This window comes from Lissotriton helveticus, chromosome 1_1 (genome assembly GCF_964261635.1).
Source record: "Lissotriton helveticus chromosome 1_1, aLisHel1.1, whole genome shotgun sequence".
Taxonomy (NCBI): Eukaryota; Metazoa; Chordata; class Amphibia; order Caudata; family Salamandridae; genus Lissotriton; species Lissotriton helveticus.
Genome location: NC_136057.1, coordinates 1,253,922,738 through 1,253,950,328, shown reverse-complemented (window position 1 = coordinate 1,253,950,328; position 27,591 = coordinate 1,253,922,738). Strand labels below are relative to the sequence as shown.

The following is a 27,591-nucleotide window of genomic DNA, read 5'->3' as shown; positions in this document are numbered from 1 at the left end:
AATGGTTAATATGCCTGCTGCAAAGAACGTGCACCATGCAGATCACAAAGCGCATAAAATGAAAATTGGTTAGTGGATTTCTACTTTTGTTAGGGAGGTCATTTTGTTACTTACAGTTTATAAGTTCAAATCTTAATATAGAACAATAAACTATTAACTGTCAAAGAACTTCATGCGTACTGCAAGGAATAGATTAGAGCGCTATGAGTTTTTTTCCCCAGCCACTCATTATCCTAATGTTGCAAATAGAGTTCATTTGGGTACAAAGCGATATTTATTAAAGAGAAATGCCAACCATAATGGTGTTACATTTTAAATTCCGTTTTTGTGCTCCTCCAGACAAAGCACTCTTAAACTATACTGCCTATCAGAATGAATGACGTCACACCTATACCTTGCAGTCCTCTGTACTATGTAACATTTATTATACACCGATTTACATGCCTATGATTGATTGTCTCGGTTTAATATGTGTGCAGTCTAAAGTACACCCTATACTGGTAGGAGAAGCGCTATAAAACAAATTAAAAACATCTCAGAAACAGTGGTAATGGAGACCTTGAGGGGCACTGTTAAAGGGTAATAGTGAGGGAATCATTGGCGGCCCTGGTCATTGTGGGGCACCAGCAAACGCTGTGGGAGGGGTGCCTACAGTTGCAATTACTCCTGGGACACTGCCGTGCTGTGCAGCGGAGCTGCAGGGAGGCTGGACACGGCAGGGTAGTGTCCCAGGAGTGATTGCAACTCTAGGCACCCCTCCCACCCATTATAAGGCTTATGGGGCATTATCTCATTGACAATCAAATCACAAAGTCAGATACCTATTTAGGTATTGTATACTGTGCATGGTTAATTGGCATGCACTTCACATAATTACTACTTGAACATACACATATCTTAGATAAACCTGTAAGCGCACCACATTAGAAAGTGAGTGTAGAAGGGATCCTTTTTGTCCTGAAGAAGCAGCCAGGGGAGGGCTTCAATACATGTTGACAGACATGGGAGGCACTGCTCATTGAGGCAACATACCACCTTCCCCATTTTTAACAATACCAGCTCAAAGGATTATTAAAGTTTTTTAGTCCAACCAGGTATTTTTTAACTTTACTTTCTCATTCACTCCTGACCCTTCCACTCACACTCCCGGAGGACACATAGTTTTCTCACAACAACAGTGCTCCCACGCAGTCGTCGGTCGCAGCATGCCCATTCCTTTTGGTGTGTGAGTGGTATTTAAACAAACTATGTGTTTCTCCACCACTGTAGGAAACACAGTTAGTCTGGCAGGATATTGCTTTTACATCTATCTGTGGGTGGATCATTTACTAAGTCATCCCAACCAGCACCCCTGCTTCCCTTAAAGCCAAGCACACCATCTGTGGTGGTTCTTGGCACACCCGCAGCCAGGTCACCATCAGACTGCAGACCAAGTGGTATAACAAAGAAAAAATAAGACAGCAAGCCTTTTCTATATATGCACCCAAGATCTGAAACAATAACCACATATCCATAATGATCGCCCTAACACTGCTCCGATTTAGGAAAAGTTTATCTCTATAAAGAACATTACATCACAGTACATTTACCCTCCACAACCCAGCTTCCCTTCCTATCACTCGTTAACGTTATGCATGTATTTTAGCCTGTATGGTGCTTTGTTGCCTTTTGACTAGATTCATGCTACTGAAACACAATATACATCACCTACCTGCGATATGTACCTTCGAATACCTATAGTTTTCATGCCCCAAGTAACCATGCAAAATACAGCAATACATTGACCTAAAGGCAATAGGAAGTGCAAGCACATATGCACATCAGCAGTTATTTAAGCTTCATTAGGAATCTTCTTTGAGCAATTATACTGACACCACGAAAACCACCAAAAAAGGTATCACATTTCTGTACATCCCTTCCTTAAAAATAAACATGGGCACTAAATCAAATTGGCTGTCAGCTGTATCTTTGAGTAAACAAATATGTTGAAATCACTACATAATTGAAGCTGATGGTTGTCGGTGGGGTCCACCGGCACTCATTTTTGGAGGCTGGCACTTATTTTTCCTTATCAGTCATTGACCGAGAGCAAGTGAGGGAAAACACACACAACTGGAACATGCAAGAAAGAGACAAAAGACTAAGGTGTGTCTGGTAGTGGTTTAAAAAGGCCTGAGGTGTATTTAAGAGTACACATTCATTTAATGGCACGGGCCGTGGGCTTCCGAGCAGAGCTTTGGGCACCAGCACTCATTCTTTTACAAATTAAGCACTGGGTGAAACTGAAAACGGAGTCTTGCTTATGAGCAAATGCCCAGTTGGTCAACTGAAACAAAATCTTCAGGGTTGCTCCTCTTCTGCATTATCTCATGTATCACTGCCACCCCGGCGTGCCCTTCAGCACAGTCAGTACAATGCAATACACTTTCTTTCCATGACTACACGAAGATGTCCTCAAACCTGAGAAGTGAGCACCTCCTACTGAGGAGGATAAGGTTGGACTAACCATTAAATCAGTCTTGCTTATGCCAGATTGTTTGGCTGCATTACCCACATTGCAACATCTCCATTGCTGGTTTGTGGCTTTTCCCTGGCTTGTTTAGGGCCAGTACAACTGCAAGTGTTCACGGTCATTCTTATCAGCATCTGCAACAGTAAATATGTTCCTGAAGTGGTGTTGTGCCTTACACCTTCTGTGCTGCAACGTTCCCTTCCGGCCACCGTGAACACAAAGGCTGTCACTCGCAGGTACATCTGTGCAGTTCATGCACAAAGCGTGCTGGACAGGAGCGGTATGCCCAGAGTATACCTAAGCTTCTCAACCCGGTCCTGGCAGCAACGGATCTCACCCAAAGCTATCCAAGTAAACAAAGGGACTAAAAGACAGTGCCGGATTAAATTCTTAGGAGGGCTCTAGGAAGTCGAAATTTCAGGGGGCCCCTCACAAATTATCTCCTAATACGTTTCTAATTTTACCAACAATTTAAATAAGCCAATTTAATTAAACAAAACGAAACATTAAAAATTATTAAAGGTATTAAACAAACATTTTTTTTTAAAACATTTAATAAAACCAACAAAACTTCAAATATTCCATTTCCTCAGTTTGTTTGTGGTGAAAACTTTCAGGATATCTTGGAAGTCTACCTTTTGCAAGATGTCGTATTCTATGGCCCGCCAGGGCCCCTAAAAGGAGTGGGGCTGATAGGCCAGTGCCCATTTTGCCTATTAGGTAATCCGGGACTGCTAAAAGATCGCTTTTTTGCAGCAGTTTAACATATGATCTGCTGCTTTTTCAGGCAGACTACACCTGTACTTGCATGCTTCTGGGGAAAGCTGCAAACCGAGCCTGTTAAGAGGAGCAAGCCAACTCCCAGGCTGAGCAGGAAGAAAATCACCCACCATCTTGTCATAGCAGCCTAGCAGGTTCAATTACATGCCTTCAGCAGAGAATAGAGTTCAGATGCATTACGAGACCCAAATGTGGTTTTGCACAGCGGTTCATGGCCAAACTGGGGCAAAGGAAAAGCAAGATATTTTCGGGCATTATGCTTCAACGTAGCTGGACTTCCTGCTGCAGAGAAATGTTACTCAGCAAACCATACGATGAAATAAAAAAATATATATAGCGTTGGCGCAGTTTCTCTATTCCATGCATAACCTTTTTTCCCTCTTGGTATTCAGGAAGTCCAGTTCTTTTTATTATAAATTCAGGACTACAAGTACCAGAATGCGAAGTAAAAAGTGAAGAAAAAAAAACCTAGCCCTAGCTAGTCATGCATGGCATCGGAAAACTTGAAACAAAGTCTTTTGATTTGGTTTTCCACAATTATTTCTGGCTTTTCACCCTGCCAAAACGCGTCTGGTTGACCCGAATCTATTATTATTTTTTTGTATCGCAATACAGTGAGAAAACTGCAAATCTTTAAAAAGGTACATTATATAAATGTCCTGCGGGTCATATGTGAAAAGGCAGTCCAAAGTTTTGCCGCGGCTGTGCATGATAGAGCAGTGAAAGGCTAAAAATATGAGGAATATTATCCGAAAGATGTGCCGTAGCAGAGAAATGCCAAATTGAAGTGTGCATTCTTCCTCTGAACTCGCTGAAGAGAAGTGGGCGCTGGCACCCGACTGCCGATACGGGCGAGACGACGGCCAGTGGCATCGAGGACCCGCCGTCTACACCTGTAAGCTTTCACGAAAACGCCAAGTAAAATCTTAAAGTCTGTTCCCAATTATTCTGTGCTGGTAACTCGTCAAGTGCAGCAGCTGTCCCCAAAACCCTGCTGTGGTGGGCTTGTGGCCTATACTTACAGGGACGCTATTTCATTCAACTAAAAAAAAAAAGTTTATTTTCTCAGGGACACTGCCCGCTTCTCTGGTCCGCCGTCTGCTGTTCTCCCCTGCGCTGCTATCGCTTCCAAGTTTGAGAACTAAGAATGAAAGTAAAACCGTGAACTCTGCTCACTAGGGTGACCAGCTGCCAAGAAAGCAAATTCTGTACAGCGACAGTAAAAACAAGCATTTGCAATGAAATAGGACTCGCATTTACGCAAGACCTATTACATTGAGAACGGGAGTGCAGGCAGAGGGCAGGGAGCGAGAAGGCACGAACAAAGGGGGGGGGGCGAGAACGCACCGACTGCGGGAGGGGGGTGGTGGGGAGAAGGCACGGGAAGAACATAGTTACCGTGCAACACTCGAAGTAAAGGGGCCAGTAGCCATGAAAGGATACAAATGACAACATGGGCGTCATGAGGAGGGACTAACAAGCCTAAAACCAATCGGAAGGCAGCATTTAGGACCTAAGCCAATGAAAATGATGGGCGGAGAGGGGGCAGAACTTCCACAAAGCTTCCACACTATACAGAATACTGCATGCTGCCCAAAGCGAGCAGCCCATGCGTTTCAACGCTTTGCTCAACCTAAAAATGTCAAGTCCCACAATACAGAATGATGGCTATTAAAAAGTCATGACTGACTTAAAGTGAAAAAACATTTGCCATGGGGACACTTGGAATCTATTAATGTCTGCACAACTGCAGCACCACCTTAAATTAGTCGGGCAAAGAGTGCAGGAAAGAATTGGTAAGTTGAGCCGCATAAGTTTTGGTCCACCCTTACACGTCACAAATACATAACATAAACGTGCTCTTAGTAGATGTTTTCTGTGTGCCCAAATGATATTCGTGTAACTTGACTGATAACTTGTAATAAACCTTCCTAACCATAGTCACTGATTCCTGGTCCTTATCGTGCAGCCAAATGGGTTACACTGTTAATTGAAATTTATTGATGTAATGCCAACTCCCTTCAGCGCTCAGGCAGCAAAGAAAAGGTCCATCAGAGAACAAATGGTAAGAGGGTTGGCCCAGAGCGCTGCACCACAAGCATGGTTAAGCAAAAATCTTCAGGTGCCTTAGAATCTGGGTTTACAAATTAATAAGTTTAATTCAAATATTAATAAGTTTAAAGGTTTCTCAAGGCACTATGCTTTTGTCAGGGTTGACCACCCCTACAATGCTATAATATTCAGAAATTAGTAGTAAGGAGTAGGTGAATGGCCCCACACTGTGTCCAGGATTTGCTTATTGAGACATCTGAAAACAGAACTCTTAATTTCTTAATCCATTAATGGTCCTGTAAACCAGACAAATTCCTGACAGGGTGAGTGAGGTAATGAGATGTAAGAGAGGGCAATGTAATCAGATGGGAGTAAGTGCACTGCACAGACATTCTATGCTTAAAATAGTCTAACACAATGTCATTATTAGACATGTTACCAATGAGAAGGCACTGCATACTCCACATTACTGATCCTGTAAATTAAATATGTGCTTTATAACAATCACTGCAAAAAAAGGAGTTTTGTAAACACTGGAATAACACAGTGTTTGTCAATTTAGGCAGCTAAATAAACACAGATATTGACGGGTTTCAAAAGGTTTGGAATATGCTAAGACAGCACCGCTGAAATCAATAACCAATAGGTCTCGCCTTTTGGATCTTATAAGTATTTAGCCATGCATCACATTATCCTGGGTACTGTACCCCCAGGGATTGAAGAGCTATAGCAAAGCTGTACTGGTCACCTGTTTACTTTTATTTAGGTGTTAAACTGGTGCTAATGAGGTGCAACCAATGTCCATTAAGTGTTACCAAGTGTAACAAGCATTGGCATAGCCAATAGGTCTCACCTTTGGGGCCTTATAAGTGTTTAACCATGCAACAGTTAATGTTGTTGCACCAAAGATATTGTGCTGCATAACTAAATACTTATAAGGTCCCAAAAGCGAGACCTATTGGCTTTGCCAATGCTTGTTACTACAGCAGCATTGCAAATTCAAATAAACGCATTCTTGAGTTACCCAAGCCAAGCTCCAGACCCTGGAATCAGACTCGGACACAGAAGGGGAGTGGGGGGGGGGGGGTGAGTAAGCGTTGGCGGAGTGAGGGGGGCTCACTAATCTTATTGTACAAAAGGGTTAAGTTTGCTATTAAACCGCGCAGGTTTCCATCGAAGCCCACATTTATGGCCGCCATGAACAACGACTATGTGTAATTACACGAACGTCTGCACCGCATTATTTTTGGCAGTAGATACTGCCGAGGCAGACATGTTTCACCAGCTGGCGGACTTTATCGACTAAGGGCAAAAAAAAAGAGGACTTTGCAAACTAGATGAATTTTACAGCCCTTGGAGGCAGCCGCGTGCAGCTAGACAGAGGGAAGTGTCCCCCATATAAATCTGAACTCGGGGCTAATGTATAATGTATCCCGCCTCCTCAAGCGAGTGCAATGAGTCTCCCAGACTCCATTGTGAGAGTACATTTAACTCAGAGAAGCTGGTCTCACGGGCTAGCAGTAAAACAGTCCCCTGGTAGAGTGGTGAAATATGCTGACATCCTGCAAGGGACACTTCTGTATCTGTATGAAATACAACAGCAATTACGAGAAGCCAGGATAGAATCACACACACACCGCCGTGATAGCGACTCTGGGGAAAGTAATGGCTAGGTCTCCTTAAAAATTACTTTGCTGGGTTGCTCTGTGGCAAATTACCGTAGCTATGGTTAAGACTAACTTTCCATTGAAAAGGCTTTTGTTGGATTGATTGTGTGGCAATGTACAGTAGTTATGATTACATCTCACTTTCCATTGAAAAGGCTTTTGTTGCATTGCTGTTTGGCAAATTCCAGTTATTATGGTTAAGTATCATTTTCCATTGAACAGTTTTTTGGGGTTGCTGCTCCTGAAATCACACATATAAAGATGCCAGAGTTTACTATAATTTGAGTGTGAGAGGTGCCATGACTCTTGAGGGGGGGGGGGGGAGCATTTGGGGGTCACTTTCTCCTCGCAATAATGAACATATTACTCTGAGCAGAGCTGCATAATGACCTTTGACATATTTACTTTATATGCACAATGTGGCCTTAAAAAAGATAACTAAGCGCTGTGTGAGGAGGCGGCAGGAGACAGACAACGTCACAGGAGCCACAGCACTGTGTGAGGAGGCTCCCATACTGTAAAGTTTGTCCTTCTCTCTTGCTTTTATCAGATTATAACATTAGACAGGAGTCCCAAGCTATGCGCTGGCTCCCAGTTTCCAAGGCGAGGGAAATCAGCGTGAGATTATTTTGTAGTTTTGGTCATAAAAGACAGACCAGATAATACTGGTACCTTTGTTTAGGTTGTACATATTTTAACATAATATGACCAAAACCAGTCGGTTGTATTACCTCTCATTCTGTCGATTTAGATATCCTGTACACTGTAGCATATTTCGCAATCTTTTTTGGAATACAACTGAATACAAGCAAAACTGAGCTAAAATATGATTGGCCTGGCAGAGGGTGCCTGTATTTTCACAACCTCTTCCCTACATCACGAGACCCGTTTGCGGCGCTGTTTATTCGTTTTCATGTAGAGCATGAGTATAACTCAGCCCAAAACATTCACCTCTGCCGTCATAATAAAATAGACATACACAAAACCAATCTCCTTCCGTCATAATAATTATGCATAAACAAAACCACTATTCTACCGTGAACATTATTTTTTTTTTTAATATGAATAATCAAACATATGTTTTGTCTGAAAAAATGCACTATCTGCATCTGTTACTTGTTTCCTCCTCACTACATCACAATTTTTACATTTTGATTTTGAGACAAGCTGCGAACGTGTGAAATGGAACAAGGTCTGCTATAAAAGCTTTATGCCAAATTTGTGTGCAAATAACCCGAGCACAAATAAGCAACAGGATTACCTGGTTCCTGCATTTTCACTGGTCTATGACAGAGTTCAGTAAAAGAAACAAGCAACTAAATACATTGAATTAAGACGGTATTTATTTGTTGTCCACAGAAACCGAAGGAAAAATCACAACGTCGGACAAATATTCATTTAAACTAATCCAATCCAGACGCCGCTGATGAAAAGATTTGGGACAGTGTTTCTCCAGAGCGTGTTTGGTGCACCTCACGGGAACGGGTCTCTCAAGAAATGTTTCCGCCGTTCCCGTCGCAGCCAAGCTCGTATTTCTTTATTTCATCTTTGGAATGAAGAACAGTGAAGTGTCCATCTCCACGTATGAGCTGTGAAACCTCCAGACATGTGTAGGTCTCGTGAGTGAAACCCTTCTGTCGCCATCCAAGGAGTTTGAGAAAGTATTGTTCTCGGCTCCAAACTCTTCCTCGGAAGTAATTGCCGGCGCTCCTCTCACGGCTACCTTCTGTTCTTAGAGAAAGTGTCCACGTGTTCGTTTAATGATGGGCAGATCTCTTACAACTGCTTATCGTGTGTCCGTGGGCTAGAATGGATGTTTCTCGCTCACACTGCTCACGTGCCACAGGACTGAGCAATACAAGTACGCAAATGGTGCACGCGCGCCACAGCGAGACATCTGTTTTGGCATTATTGCGCACTCGTCTGGGCACGATAATGCAAAACAGATGGTGCCTATGCAGGTAATCGAAAGCAATAGGCCATGGGTGGAGCAAAGGCGGGACATGCACTCGCCTTTGCCCAATTGTATTCTGTCTTTCTTAGAAAGACACACGCAAAGCCCAATAGCATATGCGGGGGGGAAAAAACACAAGCACAAGCGTGTGGTGAGCTTTTTGAAGCCCCTAAAAGTCTCGCAAGCAGCGCATGCATGCTGCTCTAGGCGCGACCAAAAAAAGACGAAATAATGAATAAGTAAAAAAAAAAATGAAGTGTGAGACTTCACGTTTACATTTACTGCATCCGAAATACGAAGTAAATGTAAACGTGGAGTCTTATAATTCTGTTTTTCTTTTTTACTTACCTGGTCACAAATGCGAGACCATTTGGCTATGACAATGCTTTTTGTTTTAGTGAACCTCTCGTGGAGTGCAGAACTCTGATGTTGTTGTTTGTGTTTGCAAACTTGCATCACTTGCCTGAATGCTGATGTAAGCTTCTGCCTGCACTCCCGGGCTCATCTCTTCTGCATCTCCGCAATGAGGAAGCACCCGCCATTGCTACCCAGGCGTTACTAATAGCTTTTGCCGTGGCAATTGAATTGTCAAGTGTGCGCTTTGCATGTTGGTAGTTGTGTTAGAACTACAACTACCAACACTTGAAGATTCATTCACGCAAGTGATGCCACACGCAAGCAGCTTTGCGATCTGTTTTACACAAGGATAATTTTAAACAGCTCTCGCCAACTAATTTCCATAATTTGCATTTCTTTAGGAGCTGTAAAGTTTGAAAACACAAACAACGACATCAGAGTTCTGCACTCCATGAGCCGTTCACTAAAACAACAGGCCTAGTGAAGCACTCGTGCTTGTACTGGCATCCACGAGAGCAAGCAGCGGCGCACAGGCTAGCTGTTTTCAATTAGCATGCGTGCCGCTGCTCGCTCTCTTCTGTGTATCGTCAGGGTACCAGATGATGTTGATGCTGTGCGATCTGATGGGGTCTGCGAGTGGTGCCAAGTGGATGTTTAAGAGGGTTGGACTCGGGGATGAGCCTTGAGGTATGCCACAGATAGTGTGCTTTGGCTGCAAAGTGAAAGGAGGGAGGCATGCACTCTGTGTGCATACCATTTCTGGATGCCATCCATCTGAGCGCATCGTCTGTGATTCTAATCTGGCATAGTCAATCGATGAGTGTGTGGTGGGAGACAATGTTGAAAGGTGCAGCAGGGCCCAGGAGTATATTGGCGGCTGATTTTCCTCTGTCGATCGGGTGCGGATATCATCTTATGTGGCAATCAAGGCTGTCTCTGTGCTGTGGTTGGCTCTGACAATTATTTCGGACGGGTCCAGCAGGTTGTTTCTCTTTACGTGTTCAATGAGTTGGAGGTTGATGGCCTTCTCTGGGACTCTGGCAAGGAACGGGAGAGGGGATGGTAGTTCTGGAGCTCACTGGGGTCTACTGATGGTTTCTTGAGGAGGGGTCTAACCTCTACTTGTTCCCCTGCCTCGGGAAAGGTGGCTATGTTTATGGAGGCATTGAGGATGGTGGTCGAGGATGGTGGTGAGCTGGTGGTTGATTTAATCTCTTCCAAGGTTGAAGAGCCAATAGGGAAATAGGTCAGTGGGTGCTCCTGAGTGGAAAGAGTTTGTGAAAGTCTAGCATGACCACTTGAACTCGTCTTCTTTAAAAGCTGCTGCGGCTTGCCATGGGGGAAGACCCGGGGCCGCAGGTTCCGCAACAGAGCTGGCTTATCACCGCTGGCTACATCTGAAGGCGAGGACTGTGATGCAGGACCCATGAAGTGTGAGAACGTAGACCACTTAGGGACATCAGAACTGCTGGAAAAATTGCAGAGCCATTGCCCTGAGGCGCGGGAATATGCCTGTGCCAGTATTTCTAGGCTTGTGCAACAGAAACAGATCATCCCTTCCTTCCTGCAGAAGAATGCAGTCCGCTGTTTAGGCCCAATACTCTTAGACAAAAGTTTAGCTGTTAGTGAGAATGCTGCCGGGGCGCTTTGAAACTTAAGTGCCTGCGGTGGATTTGAAGTTTGTGATGGCATGGTATCGAAGGATATCATGACCCCCCTTGGTTGCAGTTTTGAGAGAGTGTAACAGTGGGCTAGAGACGAGCGTTAAACTTTATAGAAAGGAGCAAGAACCCAGCAAAAATTATGTTGAAGATATAGCTAATGAAGCTATTAACCTGCTGTGGAATCTGTGTGAAAGTAGCAGCAGAGCAGTCTCCCTTTCAACAAGGAAGGTTGTCTGGACCTTGTACTATGATGTCTGAAGAAATTTTCTACAAACGTAGAATTGGCAATTTCAGCAGCATACTGTTTACAGACGGTGACCGAGGAAAACCCAGAGCTCTTGGAATGTTTAAACACTCCTGTTTTGCATATACAGGAATCAGCAATGTTGTGTTCCCAGAATACAATGGAGTACGTGCTTTTAAGGACCCTAGTAGCTGGTACAGCTTGGAATATAAAGGATAAGATACCTTCATCTAGCCAGGCGGACACCGTGAATGCCATTCTAAGGATTTTCTCAGAAACTTTGCAAGTTGATGCCGGAGAATTCATAATTCAGATGAAAGAAACTGAAGTGCAAAGATTGAGAGACACTGCTGCAGAGATTAAAACTGAGGAAGCCATTGCTGGCTTAGAAATGCTGCCTTAGATGAAGAGGTGGTGGAGGAAGCTCCCCAGAAGTCAAAAATGAATAAAAAGCACATGGATATTTCAGACTTTCTTCTACCCAAGAATGAATACCTGAAACAAGCATCTGCCTAGCTGGTGGCACAGATGACTGTACTGGAAATTCTTGTTAATGTGTGTTCAAGTTAAGATCCTTCTGACGATGAATGGGAAGAGCTGTCCAGTAGTGATGAAAGCGACATATCTTTAGAAAATTCCCTAAATGTGGACAGTGGCCACCTCCTCTCTCTGTGCCTTTCTGCCAAGGTCAGCTCTGCCCTTATTAATCACCTCATCCCAAAACAAGCATTGGAAATGCAATAGGTCTCGCAGCATTAGAGTTAGTGCATTTAGAATTGTTTATGGGTTTTTTGTTGTAAATCTTTTGCATTTTTATTTTTTGTAGCCAATGCTAAAGAATTACAAATCAAAAAAGCAATAAACATTTGTAAAAGCTTTAACTAAAAATCACTAGTAGATACAAATGCTGTAAATTGTACATAACTTGGCATGTAGACTTTTCTTTGAACTTTCACGTGTTTGTTCACACATACATGCCGGTACAGTAGCATGCATGCAGTTCTCCAATACATTATATGATATTGAATATCATATGTCTGTGACGGCAATATATTATTCTTATGGACGTAATGTGTATTTACACGTGTTTACATTTTGTGTGTGTGTGTATACATGTATAAATACACACGCAATCACAAAAACCCGCAAACAATTATTTGATGTCAGCAGTCATTCGTGCAGTCTTGTCATGCGAGATCAAATCAGGCGCTATGCTGATGAAAACGCTTGCATATGGTGGGTGGATTAAGGGCCAGAGACTCCTTTTTGTCATGGAAATGTTTTTGGTTACTTGGCGTTGCGTGGGTGAGTGGCGTTGCGTGGGTGAGTGGCTTTGCGTGGGTGAGTGGCGTTGCGTGGGTGAGTGGCGTTGCGTGGGTGAGTGGCGTTGCGTGGGTGAGTGGCGTTGCGTGGGTGAGTGGCGTTGCGTGGATGAGTGGCGTTGCGTGGATGAGTGGCGTTGCGTGGATGAGTGGCGTTGCGTGGATGAGTGGCGTTGCGTGGATGAGTGGCGTTGCGTGGATGAGTGGCGTTGCGTGGATGAGTGGCGTGGATGAGTGGCGTTGCGTGGATGAGTGGCGTTGCGTGGATGAGTGGCGTTGCGTGGGTGAGTGGCGTTGCGTGGGTGAGTGGCATTGAGTGAGTGGCGGTGGGTGAGTGGCGTTGCGTGGGTGAGTGGCGTTGCGTGGGTGAGTGGCGTTGCGTGGATGAGTGGCGTTGCGTGGATGAGTGGCGTTGCGTGGATGAGTGGCGTTGCGTGGATGAGTGGCGTTGCGTGGATGAGTGGCGTTGCGTGGGTGAGTGGCGTTGCATGGGTGAGTGGCGTTGCGTGGGTGAGTGGCGTTGCGTGGGTGAGTGGCGTTGCGTGGATGAGTGGCGTTGCGTGGCGTGGTGTAATGTAGGAAGGGAGAGGAAATCTTGATGAGAAGCTCGATTTAAACCGTTCAGTATACAGCAGAGGCGCTTTCAGTGACAAACACCACAGTGAATAATGATCACCCGAGGTAGACTTCACTGATCAAGACTTGTGGGAATTAGACATACAGTTTGAAGATTATTTCACAATACTCATTGATCACGTGAAAACCACAGCGTGACTTCCATATAGACGGAGATCAGCAGTCAAGATCATGCACGCTATGAACTGGTTTTGGATAAACGCTTGGTGGGAAATGCTGCTGCGTCCCAGCCAGTTCACAAGTGTGTCGTAATGGTTTCATGACATGCCCGCAATGTTTATGCGCAATGGTGCCCTTTGAAATAAATGGCGACAGATAGGGTAATGAGAGCGGGGTATCGAAGTTGCCAGCCCGCTTTTCGTAAGATAAGGAACTGCGGGGCCTGCCGCTTTTTATCCCCGCTCCCAGTCCAGACTGGTGGAACAGTAAAAGAGGCGCCTGGGCATAACAAGCCTTTCACCGTAACACGGCGGGCAGGGGAGGGGGCGGAGAGGGGAGAGGTGCGACACGACAGGCAGGCAGGCAGGGGAGGAGAGTAGGAGGAGGAGGGGGGAGGAGAGTAGGGGAGGCACGGCCTAGCGGCCGATGCAGAGTCAACATGCCATCTTTTAAACGCTGCCTCAAGATGCGTTGATGCAATGTGAAGCATGCTGGTTCCATTAATGTAGGAAGGGAGAGGAAATCTTGCTGAGAAGCTCGATTTAAACCGTTCAGTATACAGCAGAGGCGCTTTCAGTGACAAACACCACAGTGAATAATGATCACCCGAGGTAGACTTCACTGATCAAGACTTGTGGGAATTAGACATACAGTTTGAAGATTATTTCACAATACTCATTGATCACGTGAAAACCACAGCGTGACTTCCATATAGACGGAGATCAGCAGTCAAGATCATGCACGCTATGAACTGGTTTTGGATAAACGCTTGGTGGGAAATGCTGCTGCGTCCCAGCCAGTTCACAAGTGTGTCGTAATGGTTTCATGACATGCCCGCAATGTTTATGCGCAATGGTGCCCTTTGAAATAAATGGCGACAGATAGGGTAATGAGAGCGGGGTATCGAAGTTGCCAGCCCGCTTTTCGTAAGATAAGGAACTGCGGGGCCTGCCGCTTTTTATCCCCGCTCCCAGTCCAGACTGGTGGAACAGTAAAAGAGGCGCCTGGGCATAACAAGCCTTTCACCGTAACACGGCGGGCAGGGGAGGGGGCGGAGAGGGGAGAGGTGCGACACGACAGGCAGGCAGGCAGGGGAGGAGAGTAGGAGGAGGAGGGGGGAGGAGAGTAGGGGAGGCACGGCCTAGCGGCCGTGCAATCAAGTAGTGAGGGGGCGGAGTTGTGGGAAGGCTGAGAGAGAGAGTAGGCGGCTGGGGGCATGTGCACGCGCATTTAAGCTCAATGCGCATGCGCATTGAGCTTAAATTTCTCGTGCACTGCAAGGAATCGCCACGATTCCTTGCAGTGTGGATAAAGAGCGGATAAGTGCCTATACTCTCGCCTTGCTCGATGCGCATGCGCATCGACAGGCGAGACCTAAAAAGGCTAACGTTTGTCAGCGGTGTTATTAGTTCTTTAGGGTTCCACACAACCCCTTCCACATTGCCCACAAGAATCCTTCCTTTCCAGTTTATTAAAGTGTTACTCGGACCAGAAATTATAGCGTCTAACCTAATCCCTATTGATTCCACTGACTGTTATCGGCAGGTATAATTGCTGTACATTGTTGCATTGTAAGTTGCTTTTGGATTTGTTATTCTCTGGCGGCCACTGTCCTGGATATTGACTCTAACTGCCAAATGCCGGACCTTAGGATGGCCACCAGTGTACCACTGTACATTGCCTGACCCCAAGTTGGCTTCCATAGTGGTCCCCTCCACGTTGTTTTACTTCCCTGGGACAACAATCGGACATTGACCAGACCTTGAACCTATCCCCTAACCTGCTTACACATCAGGACTTGGAACCTGCGGAACTTACCCCAGACTGTAGAGACCAAGCGATTTGGCTGATGCCCGGTGGAGCTACCATATAGCTAAAGAGATAGGTTGTGGACTCCCCGCCATCACCTACCCAGCCGGGCCTTGGGCAGATTTTCTCCTTGTCTCTACGTCCTATCTTCCTCCTACCCCTTTACCCTATCCCCTTACCCTTCCTTGTGCCATTCACCTTGTCCCCTATATTCTTTAAATGATTTTCTTGATACTTTGTAACTTTTAACTGATGTAAATTGCAACCTTATTTTTCCTCATGTAAAGCACTCTGTTTCCTTTGGGTCTAGCCAGCGCTATATCATAACTCATTAATTATATAGGTTCCCATTTAGTACTCTTTCTCTCTTTGTCTACTTCCCTAGCTCCTATCCCCTTTCCCCTGAATCTCTCACCTTGCCTGCTAGTCTGCCTAGCACCCTGTCCTTTGTGCCCTTTGACTAAGCACTCCTTCTCCCCTTGTGGAGGAAAGATCCAATATTTATACTCTGGAGTCTCAGCAACCCACTGACAGAGTCCACTGCTCCAAGGGAGCCACTCAAAGCTGAGGTATGGTATGGCACCCCTTGCCAAAGCACTCCCTCTCTCTATTTTGGGGAAGGATCCAGTATGTGGCCTTGTTGTCTCAGAGACCCCTCTGAGAGAGTCCACTGCGTAAAGGGAGCCTCCCACAACAGAGATAGAGAAGTGATATCACTTCCCCTGGGATCACAGCTTACTGGACTTTGGACGTTGCTTTGACTCGTCTACCGGTTTGTGTCCCCGTCGCCCTTCCCCTCCTCTTCCCACGCTGTGTCCTTCACCCGCCCCTTCTCTTTCCCGCCGTCATTACCGGTCTACTTCCCCAGCTCCTACCCCCCTCCCCTGAATCTTTCCCCTTGCCTGCTTTTCCCCTTCGTATTTGTGCTTATTGTTTAGCTCGACCTTACAAGTAACTATGTTGCCATGCTCTAATAACTATGTAACCTTTGTAACAATGTAACCTGTAACTATCATCTGATGCTCATGTAAAGCGCTCGGATACCTCCGGGTCTAACCAGCGCTATATAAAACCTTTAAAATAAAAAATAAAATAAAAAAATATAAAAAGAGGGGTTGAGTTCAGTGCGCCACATTGTTCCCATGTGGTTGGTGGTGGTGGATGGGTTGCTGAAAAGGTCGGAGGGTTGGGGATCGAAGTTTCTGCAAACGGTTGCTATCTTGCTGTGGAAATGGTCGCAGAGTTCCTAGATGGAGAGGATCGAGTTTTCAGTGGCTGCCGGGCTGGTGAACTCTCGGACGATGGTGAAAAGTTCCTTGGTACAGTAGGTGCTGGTCTTAATCCGGTGAGTCTGGGCCTCCTTTCCTGTAGCTTTAAGTTGGAGGTGGTAGTCATTGAGGGCAGTTTTGTAGGAGGCTCAGTCGGTGTGGTTCCTACTGCTGCGCCATCTTCTATCCAGTTTGCTGCAACTGTGCTTCGAGATGCTGATTTCCAGCGTGTACCAGCTGGCTTGTTTGGTGGGTCCGAGCATTTTGGCTGGTTTGGTGGGAGCAACTAGGTTGGTGGCACTGGTGATCCAGGAGTTGAATTTCTCTACTGCCCGGTCCCTGTTGGTGGAGATGTTATGCTGCGAGCTGCTGAGGCCGTTGGTCCATTGTTGCTGAGTGACCTTGGACCAGTTGCAGTAGGGGGCACTCTGGCAATTGTGGGCAATGTGGAGAGGTCCAGCGATGGTGAAGTAATTACATATTAAGCCATTATAAATCAGCCCGCGTAATACAAGCCTTTAAACTAAGCTATTAAGCCCGGGAGGGAGTGGCGGCAACATACACAATCCACCCTCAATAAATATTCATCATACCTCCATGTACTCTAATGATCCTTAACTTCATAGTAATGGAACATTTACAATAACTCACTTCAGACCGAGAAAACTCATATTAGAGCACATATTGGCTTTTTTGTGAGAATGTTCCAAACATGGTCAAAGACTTGAATTAACAAAAAATGAAATCTTCCAACTGGAAACACAGGCAACGAACATTAACAACCAGTCTCAAAAGATTGTCCTAAGTCACTCGTGGGTTAAACAGAAAGCACAAATGAAAATGTTAAAGCCGATACATTAAACATCCCAACTGTGTGGATCGATAATAAATAATTATGAGTCATGCCAAACAAAAATAATGATACTGCCTCCAAATTGAATGAAAAATGTGGACAATTAGATTAGTATAGATCATTTAACTAAAACTATTTTTCAACCAGAAGTAGTAATATTTGAAGATTGTATAAAGAAAACTGGAACCCTAGGATCACATACACACAGCCTGATTGAATTTCCACCTCACCCGTCAACTACTAACTCATATAATGCTAGTAGTAGAATAAAACAGTATTCAGGAACTGGTTCTGCTCCCCTGGAAGCAACACTTGACTCAATGGCATCACTGTCATCCATCACAGTAGATGCCTTAAATGTTCAATCAAAAATAAACAAAAAGACACACAGATTGATATTCTCTTTAGAATGGCACTACAGTTAAAGGATTTTGAAACAAAAATCCCACAACTAGCAAGAGCCATGAGGAAGCAAACAATCTGCTGAACGACCTTAGCCATTACTTCTGTGGCTACATCATCGATAAACTGGGTACATTTTCCAGTGCAATAAATACAATAACCAGCTCATGGAAACAAACAGGATATGATAGACCATGCCATTGGCCGTTTGGGATGGACTGGGAATCTAGCCCAAGGCAATCACAGTGAGTCACATCAACTCCAGCCTGACCAGGTTTTTGCCTGTTTATCAACACAACAGAACAAGCAAATGTCACTGAATGAGTGCCATATAATCACAATCCAGAATACTGTGGTGAGCAGAGAAAAAATTAATAATAATGAGGGGACACAGTTACAGTTACAGATGGAAAAGATAGCAAGAACTGCTAATCAGGTGAAAGAGGCCTAAAAAACAAGAACACTTTCAGCAGGATTGTCAAGGAACAACAAAAAAAAGGCAAAAAAAAAGTTCATGAAGAAAACAAATCCAAAGGAAATAGGAATGAACATCATCTTTCAAAGTAAAGTAGGTGCCAGCAAAGCCGACCCTTTCAAAAGGAAAGTAAGTGCCAGCAAAGCCGGGGACAATATAATTTAGGAGAAGGATGCAAACCAGAACCATCGTGCATAATGGACATGTCCGCATGGAGCAAAAAGACGTCCCAAGACTCGATCAGATTATTAGAATCCAACAAGAATTATAGGCAAGATTACTCCTAAAGAGTAACAGAACAGGTCAGCAGTACCAAACATTTTGAGGGGAAAAAAGGTTATTTTCAACTCAGTGTAACCTATTCCCATTATATCAAAGCTGGGAGAATGGCTTAGTTAACAAACAATTGAATTCATCCTGAGGAATGGTCAAAAAGTTTCAATCAATGGATGTTTTGTTTGGTTGATCGTGCATGATTGCTCGCAACTTTGATAGCATATCGATCTGGTCATGTATCGATCAACTCAGACTTTGTGTATAAAACAGGGATTACACTGTAGTTTTTGAATTTGGCATAATGGAAGCAACTCTTCAAAAAACTGTGTGGCACCTGGATATAGAGCAGACTAATAAACTGATACTGAAAGGTTAAGGCTATACCACTCTGAAGGCGAGGCAGAGGAAGCATCAAAGGAATCACAGCTAATTTTAGAAAGTGAGCCAATCTGCAAAAATGCCCAACATTTAAAAACACGGGGATTTCAATATCAATGGACACTGTCCTATTGCCATAGAAACAGAACACCGTAAATAGCCTGAAAGGAAAATACTTAACGTCAGAAATGACCAACCATGAAGTAAGATTTGATGGTGACAGGCCTCAATATAGAATCTCAAATGTAAAACTAAAATCTGAAAGTAAGGTATCTATCAATCTCAGTGATAATCGCTCAGTCATATTCAACCCATTATATCAAAGTGTGGGACCTCCTGTTACTTTAATCGAGGTACACTTCTTCGGCTTTTTCATTATTACGTATCAAAAATAGAAATACTGAATCAACGGAACTCATATCTAAGCAATATCCTCCGGATAAGTGGATAAAGGAATCAACTAAAATGAATTGTAATCTTCTTCTTTGGCAGCCTTAGTAATTAAACAGAAAGCTTGCTTCTTGGAGTGGGGCGTGGAATTGATACCTACAGTGGAGTACAACTATCCTTCTTCCCTCTGAAAACACAATCTGGGCAATGCAAAGTCTCGGAACAAAACAAAAATAGTAAGTAGGTTATATTACAAGATCCCTGAGGCAAGAATTTGGACTGCGATTGTGTAAGTGATCTACTAATTGCAAATAATGGAAAGGAAGCTTCACATTTAGACTTGAACTATGTTAACAAGGAAAATTGAGGGAGGCTCTTGTGGCTATTAATAACAAATCTATCTGACAAACAGCATATAACAAATAAACTAAAGAAAACAAACACTGATTCCAAGCACACTGCGAGTCGATTATCATGGAACATGGTCGGGATCAATAAATTACAAACACTGCCATCACTATGAAAATACTTAATCTCCTATAAACTTCTTGGCCTCCAAGAAACTGGGTTAAAGGAAGAGATTTGCCTCCAAAATAAAAATATATTTAAAAAAAACTGGTGTGAAATTGTCAGCTAAAGGTTGATTGTTAGGGGCAGGTTTGGAACTTTAATTTCAATCAAATTGGAGGTTTTGCTGGCAGATATTTCAATAGATTCAAACAATAAATTAGTTTTGGTACTCACTTGGAATGGAATTATATTCCAAGAAGTTGTTTTTCTTTACAACATATACACTCCCCTGATCAGTTTTGCAAACTTAGGACTCAATGTATGTTAACTGAGCATAACACAAACTTACAGTAAGAAAGGGACATGGAGCAAAAGATTGTGTGAAAGTTTGGATCCCCAAGCCTAATCCCAAAACCACTTGATTAATTACACAGGTACTGAAATATTCGCATTAGGATACTGGCCCATAAACTTTCTGGGGAACATAATTGCAGCCTTTGGAAAACACTGTTTAGTCTTCTAGTTATTAATCTTAACAGTCAATTAGCTCCTGATATACCAGCATCAATAACACACTGTTATGTTGAAAAACAAAATCTGCTCTATTACACACTGGTGTCTCCGGAACTCTTGGAGAAACGTTTTCTTTTCATATTTGTCAGTGAGCAGACACTAGTGATTGTCCACAAATAACAGAATTCATCTGAGGCATCAAATATAATGAGCATGTGCAGAAAATCACAGATGAAGACGAGAATACCAGTTCACAAATTAGGATGGAACCAGTGACAAAAAGGTTTAGAAACAGCAGGAGGAGAGACTGTTCAGGGAGGAGCAAGACAGTGCAGTCCCAGCATTTGTGGGGTGCACAGAAGAAGCAGAGCATTCTGGGGCAACCCTGGTGCAAGATGGCCCTACATCTCTCCTATTGGTTCCTGATGGGAACTGCGATTCAGAGACACCGTAATTGCCAAAGGCACAGTTAGGGCTGTGATCACTTTTCTGTGGTCGGCCTGTGCATGGCGGCATCTTCCGAATTGCTGAACGTGCCATTACAGATCTGCATAGCCCAGGCTCGGTCTGGGGATACAGCTGCATTCCAGTTGGCCAGGATGTGAGCTCCAACTGCAAATACGAGGAAGCCCTTTGGGGCTGCATCTGCCGACAGTACAGTTTGGACCCGTGTCAACTCAGGACTTGTGCTCTTCAGGCGACCGACTGCACAAGCCATGGGAGGCTACCCCAACTAGAGCGGCGAGACTGTGAAGTAATTGGTAACAATCCTCATTGTTTAGTGGCTATGTCGAGGATGATGTTACTAGAAGTACTTAAGATTACAAGTAAGTAATTGTGGAAATTCCACCTAGCTGTTCCACACGAAAAGCAAATCACCCTGCCTTTTGTAATAACTGGTTTTAAAATAGAACTCCTTCACTTAGAAAATAAAACAGTGCAGAACCAATAAAGAGTAAGCTAAATGAAATTTCAAATTTTTGCTTAATTTCCTTCAAACAAAAGCGTTGTACTATTTACAACCTCATGACATGTCGCTGTAGGGGACAAAGGAAAGGGGAAAAGGATAGCGGATGGGGAGCATGACAGCTGGACCAAGAGTGAATGAACAATTAAAAAAAACACGATGGTGAGCAACTGAATAGTTCTTGAGGAAATATTGCACGAATGTCTTTATTTGATTAAAATAATAGTATATTTTTCTAGCCATTTTCCATCATGTGCCCTCCATCGCCCCCCTCCCCAGTCTCCACGTGTAGAGGATGTTGTTGAGCATTTTAGTTTGTAGGCAAAAGTGTTTTGATAGGCTGATGGAATGCTCGACGACAAATACTTCCTCAATAGCCTTGCGGCTGACACTCTAAATAGGGATGACTGACTTTCTTATAAGCAAATAAAACGTCCACAAATAATCCATAGCGGTTGTATAAGTTACTTCTGTTGCGGCCAGAGAGATGCTAACTTGATACGGAGCATGGCCTCGTTACTGAAGAATGTGTCAGCATTTCCCAGCAAAGAAAGCTTCCAGGCAACATTGTCTCCAGTATGTGTATGCCAGCGGGATGCTTGACATGCCTGAGTCATGCTAAAGACAGAACAAAACAAAGCGGGGTTTCCTTAAAAACACAACTCCTGCAATTAAGTGACTCAACCCTGAAAAGACAATAAACGCTAATCCTCTCCCAATTAGCGTCCTGGAGTTTATTACTTCCACAACAGCGGCTTTAAATGCGGTCGTTGAACGGTGAATCGCGTTACAATGTAACAAATACACGGAAGAGGCACACGTACCTGTTGGACTCCGGCAATTTTGTTGTAAGAATGCAGGACCAGCAGCAACGGAGCATGTACGTTTTTTCCTTTGAAAAGTTCTGGAGCTGACAATAAACAAAAAGTAAAACCGTAACGTGATATATCAATATTTATATCATGTACAATTGCAGCAATGCCTTCGGGCCGTGTTGTATTAAACTTGCAAAAAGGAAAGACCTGGCAGAAAGAGTTGCGCATCCCCCGAAGGCAGTTAAGACATTACGCGGAGGGAGGATGGATGGGTTGGTGTGGAAAAGAGAAGCTTACCGGTCTCGGCGTACGTGAAGACGAGCAGGTCGTCCAGTATCTGGATCTGGGTGTCTATGGGCCGCCTCTCCTGCAGGTCCCTCAGGCGCTCGAGCAGCTTCTCGAGACTCGCCTGCTCCATCTCCGTGGTCTGGAGGTCTATTTACCTCAGCGGCGCCCGCTTGAGCAGCGACCCAGATCTGCGGTGTACGAAGGAGGGAAACAACTTTCGCTTTTACTTCGCCGAGAACGAATGGCAAAGGCAGTTCAGCTCCTCCTCTTGCTCCTTTCCGCCCCGCCTTCTCCTAACTTTTTCTTCCTTGTCCTAGAGGCAGCTGTCACAAGTTATCAAGCGTCGAAGGGCGCTGTCGCTTCCGAGTCTGAACCAGCAACGACCGTATTTTACGCTGCGTCAGTGGCGTCGTTTCTCTTCAGAGCTGGCAAAGCAAGCCGGCAATTAATAGGAAAAGCGTACAATTCTATAAACGTTGATTAAGCGACCAGTGAAACCACACAAATAAACGACTGAACAAAAGATATGCTAGTGGAAAGTTAAGAAATGTATATTCTATTGCCAATAAGCAGTTCTGGAATGTTATTACAGGCAGGGGCGCAACTAGATCTTAATTTCGGGGGGGGGGGCTAACATGGCAAATGAAGGGGCGTGGCTAATGTTAATCAATGGGGCGGAGCTAAAATGGCAGATAATCAGGATCGGTTAATGGTCAGGTCAAGCTGAGAAAAAATATGGTGAATTCTGCATTTGAAACTGGACAAAAATTAGAGCACACATTTTTGTTAATTTGATGCATTTATATGCTATTGTCTTATGAAAAAGGAACAGAATGTACTGAATTAAAAGGCCAATTTAATATATTTTACTACAAAGCACTTTAGGAACACAATATAACCAATTTTCACAATGCCATTTCAAGGCGACGACCCTTTTTCGCCAGTTCATTAACAATTGCTTCTATAGGAGGACAATGTGCTCGTGAAATCCATAGACAGGTGTGTGGGAATGCCCTAGCTCCACCCATGGAACGACTTCCCTATGCAAGGTAACTCAAGGCAGCTCAATGCTCTGCCTCTCATTACTCTGGAGTTTCTAAACCACGCAAAACCACACAAAGTGGCCTTTGTGTGGGTTAGGTAAATCCCAATTAAATGGGTAAAATGATGGCAGCGTAAAAGAAAATCAGAATGGATGGATACAAGGGTTAAAGTATAGTAAATGTAAATGTGAGAGGATGGATGCGTTGGTGAAGGGATGGTAGAGTAAATAAATATCTGAGATGATGGCTAAAAGGATGGGTGTAAGGTTGGCAGAGTAAATTGAAATCAGAAAGGATGGATGGTTGGATTGATGGATGAAAGGATAGCAGCTTCAGCATCGCACACATGTATGACATTACAACACATGCCATCACAACGCATGCCTTTACAACGGTTGTAACAACTCAAGTGCTGTTACAACACGTTACCATATGCCTTCACAACAAAGGCATATGCGTGGTAAAAGTTTCGTTTTAAAATATAACTATTTTACAGGCAAGTATAAACGCTATATATATATATATATATATATAGGTTTATATATCCCTGTAAATGGCTTATTTTTTTTAGTAAAGTGTGTATATATATATATATATATATATACACACCCACCCACATTTCCTTAAAACCCTACAACCCTTCAACCCATCCCAACCCTAAAATTGCCCCCCTGGCACCCCAAAGCCCATACCCATCCTGAACCCTCAAATTAACCCAAAACCCATACCCACACTGAACCCCAAAATTACTCCCGACACCCAAAAACCCATTACCAGCCTGAACTTTGAAATTAACCCCCTGGGACCCCAAAACCCATATCCGCCCTGAACTCTAAAATCACCCCTGGCACCCCAAAACCCATACCCACCCTGAACCCTAAAATTACCCCTGGCACCCCAAAACCCATACCTGCACTGATCCCTACAATTACACCCTTGCCCCCCAAAACCCACTCCCACCCTGAACCTTAAAATGACCCCCCGGCACCCCATAACCCATACCCAACCGGAACCATAAATTCCCCCCAGGCACCCCATAACCCATACCAACCCTGAAACATAAATTCCCCCCTGGCACCCCATAACACATACACACCCAGAACCCTAAAATAGCCCCCTCTCATCCCAAAACGCACACCTGCCCTGAACCCTAAAATTCCCCCTGGCACACCAAACACATACCCACGCTGAACACTAAAATTAACCCTGTGGCACCCCAAAACCCATACCCACCCTTAACCTTAAAATTACCCCAGGCACCCCAAAACCCATACCCATGCTGAACCATAATTTCCCCTCTGGCACCCCATAACCCATACCCACCCTGAACCAGAAATTACCCCCTGGCACCCCATAACCCATACCCACCCTGAACCCTAAAATAGCCCCCTGACACCCCAAAACCCACACCTGCCCTGAACCCTAAAATTACCCCTGGCACACCAAACACATACCCACGCTGAACACTAAAATGAACCCTGTGGCACCCCAAAACCCATACCCACCCTGAACCTTAAAATTACCCCTGGCACCCCAAAACCCATACCTACCCTGAACCTTAAAATTACCCCTGGCACCGCAAAACCCATACCCAAGCTGAACCATAATTTCCCCTCTGGCACCCCATAACCCATAGCCACCCTGAACCATAAATTCCCCCTGGCACCCCCATAACCCATACCCACCCCCTGAACCTTAAAATTACCCCTGGCACCGCAAAACCCATACCCAAGCTGAACCATAATTTCCCCTCTGGCACCCCATAACCCATACCCACCCTGAACCATAAATTCCCCCTGGCACCCCCATAACCCATACCCACCCCCTGAACCTTAAAATTACCCCTGGCACCGCAAAACCCATACCCAAGCTGAACCATAATTTCCCCTCTGGCACCCCATAACCCATACCCACCCTGAACCATAAATTCCCCCTGGCACCCCCATAACCCATACCCACCCCCTGAACCTTAAAATTACCCCTGGCACCGCAAAACCCATACCCAAGCTGAACCATAATTTCCCCTCTGGCACCCCATAACCCATACCCACCCTGAACCATAAATTCCCCTGGCACCCTCATAACCCATACCCACCCTGAACCCTAAAATTGCCCCCTGACACCCCAAAACCCACACCCACTCTGAACCCTAAAATAACCCTTGCTACCCCAAAACCCACACCCGCCATGATACCTAAAATTACCCCCTTGGAATCCCAAAACCCATACCCACTCAGAACCCTAACATTACCCCCTGGCACCCCAATTCGTAACCAACCCTGAACCCTAAAATGACTCCCTGGCACACTAAAACCCACACCCACCCTGAACCCTAAAGTTACCCACTAGCACCCCAAAAAATGAACACTACATTTGCATATTCGGAGTGGACTGTCCTCTTTGACGTTTCCATGTATGTAAGTCAAGAACAACATTCACAGTAACCTAGATATGCAGGCAGTAGGTAATGCTGTGCTGAAAAATGCATTAAAGTTACTGGAACTTACATACAAAACTGATGCCTGCTCTTCTGATACTATACTGTGGAGTCTGGCTGATCAGCAGCACTGCGTCCTGGCATCCAGCCCCTCCCGAAGCACTCACAGTGTAGATAGGTGTGGGTCAAAAGTTTCCTGGTTTCTCCTTGCCAGGGCCTCTTCTGCTTCATTGTGGGTGCCCTTGGATGCAAAAAGAGAAAGATCCATGGCCCTGCTCACCATTCATCTAGTGAGAAGTGCAGTGAGTTCGAGGTCCCCTCTCATTTCCACCTTTCATCTCTTCAGGTCTGTGCCAGTTCCTCATGCATGACGTAGAGCTGTCAGCTGTGAAGAGCCAAGGCAGTGGCCTAATAATGTCCTGACCTCTCTTTAAAAATGGGTTCAAGCAACATATCCCTATATCCTACCACCTTGTCTAGCCATTGCGAAAGCTTCAATTTGAACACCTCTTGTTTTGTCCAAACAGGCCACTATACAGGTTGATCTCGTTGAGTGTTCCAAGTAAGATTCTTAAAATCCAGGATAAGCAAGTGTGATATACATAGTTACAGCATACATTTGCTGATATCACCATCTCAAAATAGTGTATCATTGTCTTTGCAAGAAGCCACTGTTACTAAATACCTTTGTTGATACGACAGATGAATAAAGATGCTGGACTACCCTCAGTCACAATCAGATGGCGCTGGGACCATGACAAGCGCAGCAGGCATGCGTGCCTACCCTAAATAGGTGTCGACCAGGATAAGACCAAAGGAAAGCAGTGCACAGACAGCAGGGGCAAAGGGATGGCAGTGCAGGTGACGCTTTTCCATTGTAATTTAATTTCTGCTGGTGTCATAGCCCAGGGTGTGCTGTCTGTGCACTTGTATGGAATACACATCTATACAAGTGCACAAAGAGCAAACCCTGGGCTATGACGCCAGCAGAAAGTCCTTTGCAAAGGAAAAGTGTCACCTGCACTGGCCAGCCCTTTCCCCCTGCTGTGCACTTCACACCCCATGCTCACAATACATCAAGTGCTTAGGTGAAATCCCTGCCTTCAGGCAAGGATTTCACCTCAGTGCCACTCTAAGGGAAAACAAGAGGTGGGGGCAGGGGGGTTCACTCGCTGGAACTGTTTAGAGGCTGTCTGTCTGTCTGGCTCGGGCTGCCGGGCCTCTCAGAAAGCATTAAAAAAAATCACATCCTCGGATCGGATGCGCAGCCTTCTTGCACCATTTCAGTGCGTGTCATCTTAGCCCGGGCAGAGGAGGCGACGGGGGGGGCTGAAGCCCGGTGAGCCCAATGGGTGTTGCGCGCCTGATTACAGGGAATAACGGCCCCGGGACAGTGGCAGCTGCTGAATTGTATAAGTGGTGAGGCGGTAATCTTTGAAACGAGTGTAATTTGTGAGCATGCCCGAAATAAATAGGCATAGCGTTGTTACACCAGTCCTTTGAGAATGTGAGGATTCTGAAATTACAACAATAATGTGCATGTAACATAACACGCATCTGCAATGCAATATGTCTCGCATTAGTGAGTGCTAATGGCGCAAAAAAAAAAAAAAAGGTGCTATATATATTTTTTTTAGCTATCCTAGCAGTAGCATAGGTAATAAAAGAAATTCCACAAAGCAAGGAAAGGGTGCAGTACCTTATGTGGCTAAAAGAGGTCCCTTTACAACTCCACAGGGACACCTAGTAACATCCTGTGGTACTGCACCCTATCCTTCCTTCGAGTAATGTCTTCTCTTAGGTTACTGCTGGGATATTTT

General features: G+C 44.6%; 1 protein-coding gene across 2 annotated transcripts in view; it reads right to left on the bottom strand.

Moving 5' to 3' along the window:
* LRRK2 (leucine rich repeat kinase 2) overlaps positions 1 to 22,553 on the bottom strand; it is a 2,266,429-nt gene extending 2,243,876 nt beyond the window's left edge. For both annotated transcript variants that reach the window (XM_078680082.1, XM_078680090.1), the window contains exons 1-2: positions 22,301 to 22,553; positions 22,013 to 22,098 (exon numbers count right to left, since the gene is read on the bottom strand). In XM_078680082.1, coding sequence (XP_078536208.1) covers positions 22,013 to 22,098; positions 22,301 to 22,421 — 207 coding nt within the window. In that variant the 5' untranslated portion in view covers positions 22,422 to 22,553. The remainder of the gene's footprint in view (positions 1 to 22,012; positions 22,099 to 22,300) is intronic.
* Positions 22,554 to 27,591: the final 5,038 nt, after the last annotated feature.